The 19,493-nt window shown below is 38.0% G+C and overlaps 2 protein-coding genes across 2 annotated transcripts in view; both read left to right on the top strand.

Annotated features, from left to right (window-relative positions):
- Positions 1 to 4,848, top strand: part of elna (elastin a) — a 49,106-nt gene extending 44,258 nt beyond the window's left edge. Inside the window, exons 47-51 of the mRNA XM_079245951.1 lie at positions 362 to 400; positions 986 to 1,030; positions 2,036 to 2,071; positions 3,119 to 3,217; positions 3,385 to 4,848. Of these exons, the coding sequence (XP_079102077.1) occupies positions 362 to 400; positions 986 to 1,030; positions 2,036 to 2,071; positions 3,119 to 3,217; positions 3,385 to 3,431 (266 nt within the window). The 3' untranslated portion in view covers positions 3,432 to 4,848. The remainder of the gene's footprint in view (positions 1 to 361; positions 401 to 985; positions 1,031 to 2,035; positions 2,072 to 3,118; positions 3,218 to 3,384) is intronic.
- Positions 4,849 to 5,976: 1,128 nt separating this feature from the next.
- Positions 5,977 to 19,493, top strand: part of limk1a (LIM domain kinase 1a) — a gene marked incomplete at its 5' end in the record, with an annotated part of 48,896 nt that continues 35,379 nt past the window's right edge. The window contains 2 exons of the mRNA XM_079247055.1: positions 5,977 to 6,034; positions 8,900 to 8,993. Of these exons, the coding sequence (XP_079103181.1) occupies positions 5,977 to 6,034; positions 8,900 to 8,993 (152 nt within the window). The remainder of the gene's footprint in view (positions 6,035 to 8,899; positions 8,994 to 19,493) is intronic.

Here is a 19,493-nt window from a genome sequence, read left to right as displayed (position 1 = left end):
AACTCCACCAACCACAGAAATTGCTGCAGCACTTTTGAACCGTCAGGAATTCGTTAATGTAGCATGTCAACAACACAAACCCTCCCACTTGAGAGAAACCGTTTCTAGTTGTCCTGAACATAACGTCACAGTGAGATTGCACTGATAACACAAACTCCTCTGAGAGCTCTGCCCTGAAATAACTCTAAACTCTGCCATAGGGATTTTGGATGTGGTTGTTTCTGTGACTTAAGCTGACCACATGCAACATTAGAGGGTGATATAATGACACTGTAACCATAGCAACACAAAACAAAAGGTATTCTTCATTTTAAACTAATAAGCATTTCACTGCTGGTCTATATGCTTTTCATCTGTACAGGTTATGGCAATCTTGGAGGTGGTGGTGTTTATCAGCCAGGTGAGAATGACACTATGCTCTTCAGTCAACCTCTTCTCGTTTCTTTTTACGTATTCCTTTTTTTTTTTTTTTTTTTAGCGTTTTGCTACACAGTGCACACCAAGATTCACATTTGATGTGCATCACTGTCTTTCCTCTTCCTCCTCTGTTCATTAGCGATGGATGAGTGTAATCACACAGCAGCTGCAGGCAACACATCCTTTTCTCACTTCCCAACACACCCTGTACAGGCAATTCACAAAAACTCATGGCCCTTATCTCTCTCCCAGTGGCAGAAGTCATGACTACATGTATGAAACACTAGATGGTTTTGAAACTTTCTGTAAATTGAACTTTTCCAGCTGAGAGATTTCCTAAGTTATTTACTGTGTACTTAGGTCCAGTTGTCATGTTTACCGTGTCCCTCTCTTATGTTTGACGAGCTTCTGTTACTCATAATATTAATGAAACCAAATGATTCTGCTAACAACACAAATTTCAGTTTGATCCGTCTCTGCCAGTTTACACGCCAGTGACACATTCCTGATTGTGAATTTTCAACCTGTCCATAACAAAGTCCATCCAACTTGCTTTTTAAATTTCCAGGTGTTGCTCCTGGTTACAGCGGCTACCCCCAACAGTTCTACCCAGGTACAAAAACAGCTTCTTATTACCACGTAAATGTTAAACTTTTTCTTGCTGACAAAGATTCTGTCATTCTCTTTTCTGATGAGCCTGATCAGCTCTGTTCTGTACATTGTGACGGTGCTAAACTCCCCTGTGTTCTTCCCTCCCTGCTTTTGTGCCATAGATCAGCGCAGACAACCCAGCAGTGGGCAAAATAGAACCATTTATCTTGAGATGAAGGAACCACAGAGAGAGGATAGGGTGTGCATGCACTACTTCTTGCAAGGAAAAAATAGGCGAGATCCAACACTTTCTAAAAACAATCTGTTGACTTTTAGGATGAAAAGTTTAAAGATTTAAGTCCTTTCATAGTTAGTTCTCCAATATCCACTCTGCCTCATCATAGTTGAGAATTATTGCAGCTCATTGAATCAGCGAGGTAAGACCAACAAATTTGGCTATCTGTCCTGGAAGGAGGATTAATGCTGATGGTAACATACATTAATAATGGAAGGGCAGTGAGCTAGTCCATCATTTTTGCCTGAGTATAAATAAATGGACAAGAAGTTTAATCAACCTCTAATTTCTTTTAGTTCTGAAAAAGGAAGAGGAAACTACATTTAAAAATTTCTTATAACTTATTGAACATAGAATTTTGTGAGATTTAGTCTTCTTTAACCTAATCTCACTGTGCTGGCTAATGTTGCTGAATACAGTTCCAGGCTTATACACATTCCTCCTGAGAAAGTGTTCATCTGTTGTAATATGTGTATTTATCATTTAATGAATCTTTTGTATCTTCCAATCTAACTCCAACACATCAAACTTGATAAATCTCTGACATGTATTTGCCAGATGACATTAAATATAGATTTTTCTTTTTATATTAACTGTGTAAAGTGCTCTATATGCTTCATTCTTATGACCTGTCAGACAGAAGAACGGCATTGATGTCAGAGAAAAAGCCAACGCTGTTCCAGCTTAGAACTAGTCTGCTGGTATTTCATACTTCTTTTTTATGTTTTCTAGGTGGATATGGACCAGCCCAACTGACTCCCCAGCAAGGTACCAAATACCCACAACATCACTTGTCATCACTGTCAGAAACTGTTCTTTCACCCTCTGCTTTTTTTTTTTTTCTTTTTTCAAACCTGTTAAATTAATCAGAGGTAGACAACATGTTAAATTATTTGGATTAATTTGGAAAACATGTAATTTAGGTGAAGAACATGTGGGATTCTAGTTTAATTAGAATTATAATAGAAATTACATAAAATATAGGGAAATAGGGAAAAACAACATAGAGAAATAGCAATATTTACAGTAACATTAATTGCTTTTGCAAAATGAATGTAATTGCAATATAGAGATAATTACAGGATATGCCTTATAAGATAAAATATGACTGCATAACACCAGCCAATCAATATCATAACTTTGATTAAAGGTCCCATGTTAAGCAAACATTCATATGTGTCCCCATATCTGGTGTATGAGCCTGTAAAATGAATCAATGAAAATAAATAAAATAAGTAAAATAAAATTAATTCTGTCATTTTGGTTACTTTCTTTATCCACTTCTTACTAAGATCTTTCCCTTTGTGACCTCAAAAAGAGAAATAATCACTCCCCACAGTAATGAATACCGGCACTGACCTGCCCCCCAGCTAGCTGAACCTGCCCTATAAATCATTAAGTGGGAGTCAGCAAAAGCTGCATCCTCTACCGGAGAGGGGCATAGAGTGGCCGTGTACAGGTGCCACTCATGATCATTTGAAGGTTCAGACACAGAAACAGCCCGTTCTCAGTATAGCTCCCTTAAGGCATTTTGGAATGGCTCAAATATAATGGAACAATGTTGAATTCGGGGTAAAACACTTGTACTTGAAAACAATGTAGTTAGACCGCTGACACCAATAGGAAATTGTTGAAAAATGTCTAAAATTGGACCTTAATATAAAAAAAAAATAAAATCACTAAGTAGATAAAAGAAGATGAAGTACCTATAAGATAAATCTGTAATTACCCAAATTGTGTCCTAATGAAGTACAACAGTTTTATTCTTCACTTTTTTTAAATATATTTTTTTTATACATTTTTTATGTTTTGCAGCCAAAGCAGCAAAGTATGGTCCACTACAGGGCTTCCTTGGTGGTGCAGGAGGAGGAGGAGGAGGAGGAGGAGGAGGAGGAGGAGGTGGTGTCTACATAGGTATGAATTAGTTTTGAATTATGATTTACACAGTATCTTGCGAAAACAAGACATTTTAATCACAGAGTCAAATGCTTTAGCCTTAATGCAAACAGTTATTACAAACTGCAACTAATTCATGTGTAAATTAGTGAACTGAGTCTAGACTGTAATGGTTTTTGCTGCAGGTGGTGTTGCTGGATGCCAGGGCAAATACTGTGGGAGAAGGAAGTAGAGAATCGCTTGAGATCCAGTGACCTCAAGAAACCATGGTGCTACTGCATGATCTAGAATGTACATTTTATATGCAAACAAGCCCCATTAGACGACTTGTAAAGATGTTTGTTTCTACTTACGTGACCTCAGCGTCTGTTTTTCTACGAACCCACCGACCCAGAATTTTGTACACGTTCTGATGTGACATATGTTAATGACAGTGCCTTTAATCATTATTGTGTTCAAGTTAATCAGCTTTAACTCTGCACTGCACCTGCCTAGTTATGATATAGGCCTACTATGTGTGTGTTGAGTTGCAACATGTGTGTGTATGTGTTGTTGGGCACATGGTTGTATTGCCGTGCTTAAGATTGTCTGAATCCTCATCTGCTGGCGCGACCAATGAATAATTTCTGCTCTGGTTTTGATGCCTGAAACTCAGTGATCTGTGTTACCTGGGTGCCAGAGCTCGTCACCTTCCTGACATTTCTCAGGGAGGGAGGGTTGGTCGACGCTACTCTAAAATCTGATTAAATCTGGTCAATCTGCGCCGCCTCTAGCTCCACGTTTTCTCTTCTGCTATTTTTAAGCCTGCTGGATATAAAGCAGCAGGAGCTGGGGCTCCGGCCAACCCATCTGCTATCTGCAACTTTGCTGATTCTAGTTGCCATGCAGATCTGTTTTCTCAGCATTTTTAATCCTGCTCTTTTGCAGGAGCTTGTTGACAGTAGAAAAAAATGTTTTATTCTTTTCAGGAATAGGAAAACTACTTTCAAAAAGACTAAAATATAATTCAATTACAACTCTGGCATGAACATTATGAATGGTTGAATGTCACTGTCTTAATGTGTGGAATAGACAAGGTGCTTTAGTCTGCTTATAATGTTTAATCTCATTAACATTGATGTAACTTGTCATAACTATTCATCATTTTGCAATGTGCTTTGACTCATAGCTTTATTGTTATCAGGAAGTTGTGAACATAAAACCCAAACAGTCCCTTGCTTTTGCATTTATTTGCTGTTATTAACTGTAGTACAGATTAACTCTTTGTTTAATGGGAGAGCCTGTTTATGTGAGGCATAAAATCCACTTGTTTATTTACTTGAGCTGTTTTTATAAAGGCTTTACTGACTAAAGGTTCCTGAGTGCTGTTGCCAAGTGACCCCATCTCTCTGTAACTGTGTACTGTATTTTGTACTAATTTGATGTTAGCTGGCTTCAGTTCCTTCACTCAGAGCTGTGTAAGAACTGTCTTTGAGCCTCACTGGGTCAGACCTTGTCTTATGTGGCGTGGGATAATTTTCATCTTTATTTAAAACTGTTTTTAAAAGGAGGAACAGTGTGGTTTTGCACTTTTTATATCTCCACGACACACATGTGACTTGTTCCCAGACCCCAGCTTTTTTATTTGCTTCAACAAATAAAATAAAATGTGTAAAAAGAACATGTCTGCATGTTGTTACTTCTCTTCATCCATAAACCACGGTTTGTGTGCTGTTTTTATCAGCAGGACAAAATCATGCAGGTGGTCTCACATTTTATGTATTTTAAAGTGATTTATATGATAACTTCATTGTAATGAAAACAAACTTCAGATTAAGGGCAGATGTTCTGACAGCGCATGTGTATGGTAGAAGTCTCGTAATTGTCCCAGCTGGAAATAATGAACTCATGCTGCTGTTCTTGGAGAATCTCCTGGGGGAACTGTTGACCTGTAATCCACATCCTGCAAAAGTAGCTTACTCAGTTGTTCCTTCTGCAGAAGCCTTCTCTGGTCCAGAAATACCACAGTATCTCTGTGAGGCTGTGTAGTATTCTCACTGCTACACAAAAACACTGCATACACACTCTTCATTTCCTAAAATGTTTCCCAAATAGAGCCTGCTTCCTGTAAATGTGTGCATACTGATTACAGAAGCACAAAATGCTAAATTCATTTCACTCCATGTTAGTTGAGTCATATTACCAGTGGAAAGTTAGTTGTTCTTTTTAAAAAAAAAAAAAAAAAAATTATTATTATTTTTACATCCATTTGCCTTCATACCACTCCTACATAATCATGAATTAAATTTCACCCTCAATTGCATTAAACAACTACTATTCATGTCATATCTCAGCTATCATTTTAACATTTTGCTTGCTTCATCCTTCATTGCAACTTGTTAACAAGTCTCCGGCAGGAAGTAGACTACATTTATGCTGTTATTATTCTGTATTTACTTTAGTGGTGGGTGGTGGCTGTGTTCTTCCCGCCTCCTCCTCTTATAGAAGAAAAAAAAAGAAAGAAGAAGAAGCATGAATTCGTCAGTCGGGGCGTGATCCTGGTTGGCTAGCCTGTGTCTTCCTCTCCGCGGCTCTGCGGCTTCATTGGTCGGCGGCTCTCTTGAATGAAGCCCCGCAGAAACGTGCAGAAGCCGTGCAGCCCGCAGGGAGCGACCGACGCACAGCGACACGACCGCCGGCAGCCTTGCGGTGGTGGTGGTGGTGGTGGTGGTCGGACACCGGTTATCTCTCGAGCAGAGGCGGTTGGCTCTCTCCCGGAGCTCGGTGTCGGAGAGTGAATGAGGTTGATGCTGCTCTGCTGCACCTGGAAGGACGAACGCATGGGTGAGGAGGAAGGTAGGAAGCTGCACGCTGTTTACAGCCACCGGGGCGGGAGATGCAGGCATGACGGCGCATCCTCTGCAGTTTAAATAGCTGCTTTCAAAGAAAATCCAACACTTTGCACTGTTTCTCACTTTGTTTAGTCATTTAGCTTCTGAAGAGACATGGACGTTATTGTGCAGGGAGCATCAGATTGTGCATTTTGTCACTGAAGCCATGTTTTTTTTTCCAAGTAGATCCATGAGGTTTGCATGCAGAAAACATACTCAGGCGAGGTGCACTCCTTATTTGCAACCCGTAGTTGTATAAACATGTAAAAAGAAGCAAACCCCAGCATTTTAAAAAGAGCATCGATGAGTCTGAACTTTTAAGAGAACACTACAAAACATTATCTCATGTCAAGATGCTCTGCTTGACTCAGTCCCAACCTCAAGACTCGTGTTTCATTTCTGTGACCTTGCATGTGTAACTAAGACTTTATTATATAAATCAGTAGCTTCTCTATCATAGCTACTATTATGTGGCTGGTAAAGCTGTTTTTTGCGAACTGCTTCAAGCCTCATGATTTAAGACATACATGCAGATACTGTTTGGTGAATTCGGTAGATAAAATACAAGATTACTGCATATTTGGTTTCGCAGTAATCTTTCATTTGTGAGTGTGTAAATATCTTGTTATTGTCAGGTTTACTGAACAAAACATAAGTTTTGTATTGTTTAAGTTTGTGTTGCAATGACAAAAAGCCGTTCATCGGCTAGAAATGAGCTCAGATGGCGACGTTACGTCACCTGTACGTAAGCGGAGGAAGGAAGGTGTGTCGTTGTTTTCTTTTACTGTTATCTCAGTCAAAGGTCAGCAGGACTGAGAGGGGAGCTCTGTGATGGCAGGTAGTCCAAAAATATGCTGAACACAATTAAAAATGAACAATTGCAAAGATTAACATCTGTTGCTGTGATAGAACATGTGGACAATAGTGGCAGTAAACACACACACACACACACACACACACACACACACACACATATATATATATATATATATATATAAAACTCTTATCACTGGTTTATCACTTGTGTCTCATTCTGGATCTGAACGTTCCACTAGCTTTCTTATTTTCCACCACCTTTGGCTGCCTCTTCCATCTTGACTGGAGCTTTTGGTCTTAAGTCAGTCAGTACAGCCATTCCTGTATGCAGCTCCAACCCCTCGGTTAAAGAGGCCCATGCCATATCTGCATGTATCTTACACCCTGCTGAAGTTAGACTACCTTTGCACACCCTGCACCTGGAGTCCTGTTTGTTGTAGTTGACCTCGCCCTCTTGTCTTCAGACCTATGCGGCTATGGCCACTGACTCTGTGCTATTGTTGATGTCAGCGTTCTCTGGCCACTGAAAGAACTTCTCAAAGTCTGTCTCTTCTTTAAATTTTGGATGTTACAAATAAGATTTTACCCTTCAGAAATGATTCCACCTCCTCTTCCCTAATGCTGGATTTCTGATTCTTGAGGCATTCCCTTTGCAGTCCTTCATTGGGGCCGTCTTATGTACCTGGATTTTTGTTGTTTAATCCTGGATTGTGGTTCTCACTGTCGGTAGCACCCACCCTACATCCTTACATCAAATGTACACTCACATGGTGCTGGATTAGGATTGAAACCATTGCCTCATTGTGACCATACTTTGTTGTCATGATATCAGTGGCTTCTTTCTTTCACCAGGTTATTGGACCTGTTGGGAGTCTGATGACTGGCAGAGCATACGTGTTGGGGTTGATGGCTAGGACTTTCCCATTAGGTTGGCTCTTCAGGACCTGCCTTACTCTTTGTAGATATGTGGCTGTGGTTTACATCTTTGTGGACTCTTCATGTTTGTCATTACCCTGTAGTGTCCCCAAAGTATATGTGGCTGTCCTGAACTTTGATACTGTTCAGGTGCATTTATCCAGTCAGAATGACATTCCAAAGAAGATAAAACTTTGTAAGTGAACATCTGTGATGCTACTGTTTAATAAAGCAGACTAAGATGGACAGAAGCAGGATCATTATATCTGATTTTAGTGTGTTAATGTAAGTTCTCTTGAGTCTTTATGTTTGATAGTATTTTGCATGCATCTCACTGCCTCTTCTTCCTCAGAATCTGAACATCATGTGATGTGTTACCAGGCAAATGAAGTGCAGCAATAATGTCTGCTGTAAGCTGCTGCTGCCACCTCATCCTTTGCAAGATACAGCTGCTGATTTCTCTTTGATGCATCACAGAATGATTCATACCTACTCTGCACAATGTTTTTCTACTAAACTTGATCATTTTCCACATTAAAGAGGAGGAATCTACTGTGATCTGCAGCTATTTACAATCTCCTATCTGTGAAGTTTAGCAATTCTAATGCTTGTCTTGATTTGCATTTTGTAAATAGAAATGGTTAAAAGAAAGTTTTGGTTGAGTTTCAGTAAAAAGCATTGCCATCAGTGACATTTTACAACAAAACAGTATTTTAAATCTGAAACTTTGATGCAAGAAATTCAGCAAAGACAGTTCTTTCACATGTTGCATTTTTATATAACAAATCAGTAGTTTTATTTGTGATATATATTTTGCTCATGAAACCTCTTGAGTAGAACTGCATTACTCATATTTTTCAGCCAGTAATGATGGAGCATAGAGGAGACACAACTTGTTGTGTGTTTGAGTATTGTTTCAGCCAAACTACAAGCCAGCAGCTGTGATTTACATAAAAAGCGTGATAGCAGTTCCATGCAAACACATGCACACATATGAACCTTGTGTAGGAGCTGGTGTGGGTTTAATGAAGCCTTTGAAAAGTTTTATGTCAGTGCTCTTTTTTTTTCCCTGATCTCCCATGTGTCATTTCAGCTGGAGGAAGTTTGCCCGTGTGTGCGGGATGCAAACAGAGGATCTATGATGAGCAGTACCTCCAGGCCCTCAACGCTGACTGGCACACCAACTGCTTCAGGTACTGTTCAACACAAACTGATTGCAACACAGCAACCCAAACTTAGTCCCTATTTACAGACAATACTGCAGCAGTTTTAGGTGGCCAGAACCGCAAATGATTGAAAATGGCATCTGCAGTAAAAGTTTTTTTTAAAAACAAAACTGCTGCACAATATATCATTTGAGCATCGTCGTCACAATGTACATTTGTGCAGTCGTCACATCACATGTCCTGCAAAGTAGGAGGCAAATGAACTTGATGTTGTCATCAATTTCAAAGGTACCTGACATACTGGTTTGTTTATTTCCAATGGCAATAAACAAACCTTTATAGTGAAACACATTTGCACATTATGGAACAAAACATGCGATCAGGACCTAGCACAATAAAAACAAGCAATAACACAAATAATATGAATAACACAAATACAGACAAAACCAAACTTGTAACATTTTTCACAAAAAAGGTAAGATTAGTGCAGGTTGATTATCCTTCAGATGGCAGGATTGCTGGATAATTTAAAGGATTATCTCTTGTGAATTCCTGTATTTTTTTATATTGCAATAAATGTCGCAGGGTTAAAAATAATCGCAATGTCAGTTGTTTTGGATATCATGCAGCCCTGCTTAAAATACTGTATAAAAGCCAGTCCTGTCTGTGTCAACATAAACTAGAATCTTTTGGCAACAGTCACATCTGTCACATCATCCTGCTCAATCACGCCCTGTTTACAAGTGTAAACAACAATGGCAGACCTCCGTGTTCTGTTTGTGCTTTGGGTTTTATATGGAAACATTGCTGTGCAAACAGGATATAACTGTAAAACCAGGTTTTAGCTGCTTGGTAATAAAACAGAAAACACCAAAGATATATGATCATCGTTTAGGCTTAGTTACACTGTTTTGTCATCACATAAGTTGTCTCCAAGTCCAGGTTCCACTCTATTGTAGCTCAAACCTAACTCTGAATATTTCCTGGGACTTTATTTTCACTGATAACTTAATGTAGTGGAGAGCAAAATCTGTCCTGCAAGTTTTAGATGTTTCCTGCTGTAAATAAAACAAATAAAACAGCTTGTTGTCAAGTTCTGCAAAATGACCACTTCATTTGAGTTTAGTGTGTTGAAATTTAGAAATGTCTTAAGACTGGGGCCTTCAAGGACTGGTGTTTGACATTCCTGACTTTAAGTGCTTTTAAAGGCAACAAATAAGAAGGTGAGGCGAGGGCTTCATTTATGGAGTCTAAAAGAAAATTAATCAGTATGACATCGCTTTTGCTCTCTTTTTGTCTTTTGTATAATGTCATAATAATGTATAATATTTGGTAGACATTCATTGCCTTTACCTGCATCTAGTGCCAAACATAAGATTGCAAAATATGACCAAAAATAATAGATCTAAGCCTCTCGTGTAGGAAAATATAAACTAAAAAAACAATTATTAAACTGGCAGTTTATTTACAATGGTCATTCAGGGATTTATGAAAACATTAAGATCAATTTGTATTGATCAAAGTAATATATACAGCTTTTTGTTCTATAACAGTAATTCCTTGCAACCTTGAAATATATTGCTGCAACTCAGCACCTTTGCTTCAATGAATATCTTAAAATCTATTAACATACTAACTGTCCTCTTCTTTTCCTCCTCTGCTTAGCTGGTTGCAGATTTTCACCCTCAACTCTTCACATTTTAGCCATCCTACCTTTTTAGTTCTTGATACAAAGGTCGTGAAAAGCTGTTGTATTCTGCGTGTTTACAGTGTTGTTGTTTCATTGGAGCTCAAAGGTGACGATATTCAGCCATGGTGTTGACCACTTGCTTCCTTCAGGACTTAGTCTTTAACGTATAATTAACACTATACTGTCATGTTTACAGGGTTAAAATATCATTCATTTGTTTTGTCTTCCTGGCATAAAACAGGGGAAGTTCAATGCAGTTTCTATGACAATGTGTTCACATTTACATTATCTATGAATACATTTGTTTGTTTGTTTCATTGGTTTTGAGTGTTTGTGATTAAATTCTTAATAACAAAGATGTATTTCAGGATTTTTTTTTTTTTGTTTTTTTTTTTAAATGTTTTTTTTAGAGAGGTTTAATAGGTCATAGCCTATTATTTACCTAGGAGTTGCAGTTCACTCAAATAAAAAGAAGAGCTTATTTATTTGACAATTTGTCAGATTTGCAGCAAAATGTTGGCAATCAAATATTACTAATGCAATAATGTAACCTAATAAGATTAAATTAAAAGAAAAAAAACTTAAAATCATTAAGCAGAATAATTTTTATAGTTATTCAAGTAAAACTTTGACGTGGCAGTAGTTTATAGATAAAATCTTAATAAGATGAATCTTTTGCAGAGGTGACCTCATGAGCACTGAGAATGCCTCACTCCATCTCATAGATACATTGTTTAGCGCAGCTCATGTCGCTCATATTAACAGTCTGCAAATATTTTTACATCAGCACGCCTTCAGGTTAAAGATAATGATTCATGACGATGCAGATCAACAGAAGCAGAAACATGTCTGTTTTCAACAAGTCCTGACTAGTTAACTGTGAACTTTAATGCTTAAAAATTTAGACTGACTGCGGCTTTCTTACCCGAGCTGTCTATAACTCACTTATTATTTATGTTAATAAAAGCATATGCATTCAGGGAAACTCAGTGACTGAGATGTTTTCTTCTTATTTGCCAATGCTGTTGTTGTTGGGTTGAGTTTTGCTGTGGATTCCGAGGCTGCAGCAGGATTATCACTCTTGTTTGGGGAGATGAACAGACGGGTTCGTGCTGCAGCATGTCGTGTATGTGGGCAGAGAGACTCTGTGTCTCTGTATGTGTCAATGAAATCTATTAACATTTCTTCATTTTAACCATTGCTAAATCCTATTTTTGATAGTTCATAAAATACTACATTTTCTCTGCAAGATATGAAATTTGTGTTATTCATAGTGATGTTTCTGTGACACGTTTAGCTTTTGTTTTGTTCATTAATAACCGGATACATTTGATACTTGCGATTACATCTCCACCTCTTTCTGCCCCGGTTTTCTTTCACTTGCTTTGATGGAGCGAACCTCCTTTCCAACAGACAGCAGATCAAACAGCTGCTTGTCGAAGAGTTCTCCTGATACATGTAACTTGTCGTCAATCATTTAAGCACAGCATCACACATCAGCCCGTTCTTACATCAGTTTCATAATAGATGGCTGTAGTATGAAGGTGCAATCAAAATAATTCACTTGATTATCTAATAATACTAATGTTAGAGATACTCATTACTACTTGTTTAAAGTGGATCAGGTGGTAGAACATGGCATCCAATGGTCGCAGGTTTGGCAGGTTGACTCCCACTCCCCCCAGGCATGTGTTTTTCAGTCTTTGAAAATAAAGCTGTTAAGGCAAGAAGTTTTTTCTTTTCCTCGAGACATCAACCAAGCAGTACCTTCTTCTCTTAGGGCTTCAAGAAGTATTGTGTGATTGGGCGGACATATTTGGAAATGCATGAAGCAGACAGTTGTGAGTTCTGCATTTTTGCAGATGCAAGAACAAATAGTTTTAATGAACAGCTGATCTGGTGAGAAGATTTATTACTCATACAGGCAAAGACCCTGTCAGGTGCACTACCTCACCCTGCTGCAGATAAATCTTCATATTAAATATGAAAAAACTGGGTTATTATTGCACATAAAAACACGGCCATCCCTCCCGCAGTAATCTCTGGCTTGTCGCCTACAAAGCTTCTCATGGAGTATGAATTGACTGGGCCAAATGTAACTTTTTATTTCTTGCATCCTTGAGAGCAAGAGCAAGTTCTAACTTCTTGTGGAGTAACAAGCTTAAAGCGTCCTCCTTCTTACCTCCAGTGATTTTATAAGAAGAGTCTAATGATGTATTGAAAGAGACCTAAAACCAGCAACATAAACTTTGCATAAAAATATTTCCTGAGGTAGTGGATCAAGTAAAACGTACAGGGATTTTCCCATAGACTTCTACATAATATAACGTCCTCTTGCAGGAGTCCCCTATTCAACAGAATTCCACTTTAAAACCTTTGTGCTTTGGCATAATCAGACTGAAAGGTTGCTTTCACATTTTACATGTCGTTTATGATCAGTAACATAACAAAAACAAGGGTCATGTAATTAAAATATATCCAAGTCCTCTCTCCAGAAGCAAAGTCTATGGAAATGCCTTTTAACAAACCGAATGATTTCTTTCTGGGACAACTCCACACTTCTGTCGCTGAAACATACACCATTTATGTCAACACTGAAGTCTTTTTCAATCTTTAAACTTTTCTTTGAAAATATATTCTTTCCATCCACCACTAGATGTTACAGAAGAGCAATATTTCAACTCACTGACTCTTTTGGGGTTTTATCTAGCCATCTAGCTTTTCAGTGGACATCCAGCCTCATCACTAACCAGAGTTCCTGCAGAGTCTTAAAAGTCTTGAATTAACAAATCTACACTGGTAGGTCTGAATTTATGTTGCCCTAAAGTTGTACAGTGTATTGCATTAAAATGTACCGGGTAAATGTCCAAACAGCAAAGTGACAGAAGTGAAATAATTGAGTAATGTGGCTGTAAAATGATAGGGAATAAATGGCCGTATCCACTACCTGGGGGGAGTGGTTATTTCTCTTCTTGAGATCACAAAGGGAAAGAGCTTAGACTTGCCCATTTGAGTACACGTTCACTGAAAAGTGGAGGAACCAAATGGGACTGGTGACAGAATTTTGTCTTTTTAGTGCCTCATACACAGGATATGGGGATGTATATGACTGATAGGAAACATTTAGAAGGTGAATTTAGCTAAATATGGTACCTTTAAATAATATTAGTCACTACTTTTTGCCAGTGTGGTTGTGAAACGGACATTAAATTCTGTTCAAATTAGTCTAAAAGTTTTTTTAAAAACTTAAATTTAACTTGTAAAAACATGTAGGAATCCTCTTTACGTCCTGTTTTTACTTTGTTCGTCAGAGCCGGTTGGTTGGTAGGTTGGCTGCTGGCATGTGGAAAACTCACTGCTCGATGTGTCATCAGTGATCTTACCTGGATGTTTGAATGGGAAATTTGAGAAGGGTATCTGGGCACAGAGTCTACGAGGGTTTTGTATGTGTGTTTGTGTGTATACGTGCATGTGTATGTGTGTCACATGCACACATCAAGTGTAGAAGCACTAATTTAAATTCTTTTCCAATAATTAGTTGTGATATACTGTTGATGGTCCTAGGTACCTGATTCGGCAAGCTGTAGCTTCATCACACTCCTTTGAGGTGTCAGAGATGTCATGCCAATACACACTTCGGAACTGTTGAGCAGGAGTGACACCGTGCGAGGATCTAAGCATGTGAAAAGAGAGTTGTTTTTTCCTAGAACTCTTAATAATGACACATTAATGGAAATCAGGGCAGAGTTGCCATAAAAAAGGAGCAATTGGTAGAAGCGCCTTGAACAGCCAGATATTAGTGAAAAACTGAGTAAACGCATAGCCCAGAGCAGCAAAGGTCCATGAGTTCAGAGAAAAGAAATTAAATGAGAGGAGAAGAGAAGAGAAAGGGGTGTGTAGCAAAGTAAAAGGGCCTAGAGTGTTTTTTTGGAGAATGTTCAGAGTCGTCCCCTGGGTGGACAGAATAAATAACTTTTTCTAAGCATCAGCAGGCTGTGAGTTTCATGGGAAAATGCAACTGAGCTCTTTTCTCACATTAGCTTTTTATTTATTTTTTCCTGCTGTCTGTTTGTTGCAAAGCTAATCTGCAAAACAGGGACTGATTATTGGGAATGCAGCCTTCATCTTTATTCATTGGAAGACGACATCATTGATCTGCTGCATGATGCATCTTTTTATAACCGGTCTAAAGCAATTGCTTTTCCATCATTAAGTGAAACGTATTGATTATGATGTGTTGGTTCACTGTTGTGGGCTAGTGTTAGACAGAAGTGTAGCAGTTGTTACCTGCATATTACTGGAAGAGGATATTGTGGACAGCAGCAGAAACATTGGGTGCTTTAGGATGAACAGAAGAGATGCTGAGCTGTTTGAATGGCAAAGCTTTAGGCTGATGGGTTGGTGCCATAAAAAATATTATGGAAAGGTAAAATGGAAATAAACCTCTGAGGGAAATTCACATTTCGTTAAATCTGTATTAATAAATTTGTATTTAAGAAATATTATCTGTCTCTATACATCTTATGTGCTAAAATGGCTGTAATATTGCCATTTCAACATGTTTGAGAAAAGCACCAGTTTCTTTCCAGACATGACGCTGCGTTCTGTTGCTGTCAGATTAATGCAAAGCTCTGAGCATCTGTAAAGCACTTCAGACTGACTTTAGATGTTTTTCTTTGCCTTTATTGTGAATTTCAGGGCATGAAGTAGCTCTCGACATTAACGCCTGCACAGTGAGAGAGTGTGAGACATAATCCTGAAACGACTGCCAATCATCCCCATCTGCTCTTACCACCTTTTAGAAATGATAAATAAGAGGATTTCCACTCTTAAGTTTGTCAACAATTATGTGAATCTTTTGGTTTTTCTTTTATTTTTATTATTATTTCATATTTCAGATAAATTTTAGTCTGAATCTGCAGCAGATGATCATGTAAATAGATTCCCATTTTTATTCCTCTACAGTTACATTAATAATGAAACAGCAGCAGAAATGTGCATAAAACAGCAGGGAAAACATGCATTTATATGTAGAACTCGAGAAAGTGCTGCAGTCTCTCTGCAGCATTCTGCAGCTTTGTGCTGCTTCTGTCAAAACTACAGTATGTCTGCTTAAGAGTCACTACCCCAACAGTCACTCCAAACGACTACAAAGGCCAGTGCTTTTTCAACACATATAACACTTTTTCCATCCTTTTTCCATCCTAAGTGCATGTGCAATACAGCTGCTATTCAAAAAGCTTTAATTAACTAATATGAATTAAATTACTCATGGTTGAACTAACATCAAGCCCTTCGGCTCTGTCCCCTTGTGCTACTACATTCTGACACACGTCTGCAGGGACAAGATTACACTCTCAGTGAAAGTATGTAGTGAAAAGACAGATTTGAATCAGTGTTGATTAAATGTGAGGAGTATTCAGATTGCAGTACAATTTGATTTGATCACAGACATAAAAAAGAGCTGCAGTGACTCAGCTGCTTCCACCTGCAGATCAACTCTGCCTGGTAACAAGCTGCAGGACATGATACAAGCAGCTGGGAAAGGTTTATGTGCTAGATTATTAACTGAATTATAAATAACATATTGATCAACACTTAATTGAGTATTTATACCCAGTTATGGTGATAAGTTGAGGCTGTAATGAAGCCAATAATGGTTTTCCTCACTAGGCAATTATATTTTATGAATTGGCAAATATAGTTTTATGATGGGAGGGAATACATTTGTGATTTTATTCTAGTGTGATGTGACAATAAAAATGCCCAAATAAAGTAAAACAAAACAAAAAAAAAAAAAAAAAAAAATAGAAAATGTCATTATTTCTCACTTTGTTCTGACATTTTCTAAACATACATAACAAGAGGAGAAGCCTGTCAGGAAAAATAAACTCTCAAAAGCTGTTTGTGTAAAATTTCGTCATATAAAAAAATAATCAGACTTGTAACAATGAACTGGTTTGGGACAAACAAACTGGCAGATGTATTGTTGTCCCAAGTAATCAAAACAAGACACAAAGTTGTCATCTTGGCCATTTGAGTAAAACATTATGAGTTTTTGGGAATTTTTCTCAACTAGGCACATTGTGACTCTTGTGTTGAGACTTTAGGCTGCGGATGTGTTTATTCTCTAGGAATGTAAATAGATGACTTCACAAGTGAACAGTCTCAGGGTTAACTTGTTTATTATTTGTGTTTTCTTATGCATTAATGTGCATCAACTTCTGTACAATAAAAAGGGAAAGACAGCATGAGAAGAAAATAAAACATCTTTTCTCTTCTTGAAAGTTGTGATGTGTTTTAATCTGTGCGTTTACATGGGAGTTTTAATTCCTCTTTAATTCTGAATAAAAGTTAATTCCGCTTTAAACTGATGAAAAACTACCATGTAAACACTTAACTCCTAATGCAAATTTCTATTCATAATTAAACTTAATTCCGATGTAAGTGGCTGGTTTATTCGCATTTCATTTCTGAACTATTTAATTCCTCTGTCATGTAAACCTTCATCCGCTTTAAGTTTATTCCGGTCATTCTGCTCATGCTCGTTACCTTGTCATGTCCTGACGTGCATTGTTTTGCCTCCAGTGTTCGATGGTCTGTCTTTCTTCTCCTTCTCAGTCGCTGCAAAAAGTGAAGTAGTATGCTCATGTTGAGCTGGTACTTCAAAATTATCATAAAAATAGCTGCGAAGCTGGTACTTATTATGTAGTTTTTAAAAGTTACGACTGAAAAGACGAGAAGCAGGGAGTGAACTTTCATTTCCGGTATACGTCATATGTCACGTGCGCCCTTTGTCCAATCAGAACCCTTCCCAACCCGCCGCTCTGTAGAGGAATTAAGTGAAGACGTGTTTCATGTCATCCTCCATTCAGAATTATTATTTTTATGTAAACTTGAAAGATAATACGTTAATTACAAATTATTTAATGCAGAATGATTAATTCCGAATTACATCATGTAACCGTAACCATTTTCTAGTTACACTGTTACCATAAACTTTGATAATGTGCAAATTTGAAATGTGCATGAAAGTAGAAACAAACTCATTTAAAAACATGACTGAAACATGACTACGACAGCTGGTTGTTGCATCCATCTGCAGCTGCCAGTATGTAAAACAGTTTAGTCCAAACTTTGCTGTTTTGGCCACAAGCTACCTTGCAAGACACAGAAGGAAACAAAGAAAACAAACAAACCCATGTATGTCAAATACATTTATTTAAATATAGAAGTGGCAGATAATTACTTTCACATGTGTTCATAAATAATTTATGTATTTTTGTTCTCTAGTGTATTAGTCAAAGTGAGAAAACAGAGGGCAAAGTGAGAAGTGAAAGTAAAGAGCAGCTCTAGAGCCTGACCAATGGTTAATTTTGGGAGCTGATGTCACAAATTATTTTTAATGAGATAGAAAGAAATCAGATATGTTTAAACTAGTTTAGGTTACATTCCATTAAATATGCACCCACATACAGAATGTTACAACTATGCTTCAAAAAGAAAAAAACAGCTGTGAATTTATTCTGATCTCGTGTGTGAATCAGCTAATGAGTGAGTGTAAAAAAAAGTGGATGTAAATACAGATTTGTCTGTGTATTGTCTTCCTTAAAAAAGGTCTTCAACAGCTGTTGAAACATGGTTGTAAAATACCTTATCAATGCACAATTGTTCACATCCATAATATTACTGTTAGCTTCCCAATGATGCACATATTCCGTGCGTTGTTTTGCCTTCCATCTTTGGTAGTCCTTTCTCCCTCTCCTTCTCAGTTGCTGCAAAAAGTAAAGTACTATGCTCATGTCAAGCTGGTACTTCAAAATTATAATAAAAAAAAGGGGCAAAACTGATACTTATGTAGTTTTTACAAGTTATGACTGAAAAGACGAGAAGCAAACTTTGTTTATTGCCGGGAGACATCAATACGTCACGTGCGCCCTCTGTCCAATCAGAACTCTTCCCAACCCGCCGCTCTAAAGCGGAATTTAGTAAGGATGTGTTTTATCTAAACCTCCATTCAGAATTATTATTTCCATGTAAACTCGTAGGAGAATACTGTTAATTCGGAATTTTTTCATTCAGAACTATTAATTCTGAATTAATAAACATAATGTAACCGTATGGATTGAGGAGCATCTTAAAACACATTAATTCCATACTTTTACTAGCGTATAGGTAAACATTTTTGATAATGCTGTTATGTCTCCAATCAGCTGATTAGTGATCTTTTGCGTCAACAGCTCGTTTTTCATTTTTGAGTGAGCTTACACTTCACTTGGGATAAAGAGAAGCAGTCATCTCACTTCACCTCATCTCATCACTCAGATTGCAAAGTACCTCAGTGCCAGGAGGCTATAATATCTGATTATCAGAGAGGATGTGGAAGGGTTTAACAGATGATGGACAACTGGAAAATTTGATTAGTCCTGCCAAAATCTTTAAAAGGATAGACGAGTGCAGGAAATAGGTTGTTTGCATTTCTCCAGGAAGACTCTGAACAAAGTTTAAAAGGAACAAGTAAGCTATCGACAGGCGGGAGGGGGGGAAGCTGTGGGCAAAGCCTGGGCTGTCACTGGGTCAGGTCGTCCCCCAGAGGACAGGAAACGGCCAATAAAGAAATGTGACCCTCCTCTCTTGATGCAGCTGCACTCAGAGAGGAAGTAGAGGAAGGGAGAGACAGAGCACAGAGAGATAGTATCACTGATCCATCTGACAGCCAGAGAGAGCAAGCTGAACATCAGAGCTGCTGACATGAGCCTGTCTTCAAACTGTCAAAACAAGACTTTTGCTCCCATGGGTGACATGTCAGCAAAGAGCAGACGCAGAGGGAAGCAGCC

This window comes from Telmatherina bonti, assembly GCF_933228915.1.
Source record: "Telmatherina bonti genome assembly, chromosome: 9".
NCBI classification, from domain to species: Eukaryota; Metazoa; Chordata; class Actinopteri; order Atheriniformes; family Telmatherinidae; genus Telmatherina; species Telmatherina bonti.
The sequence above is the reverse complement of the archived record's forward strand: the minus strand, read 5'-3'. Positions and strand labels throughout refer to the sequence as shown.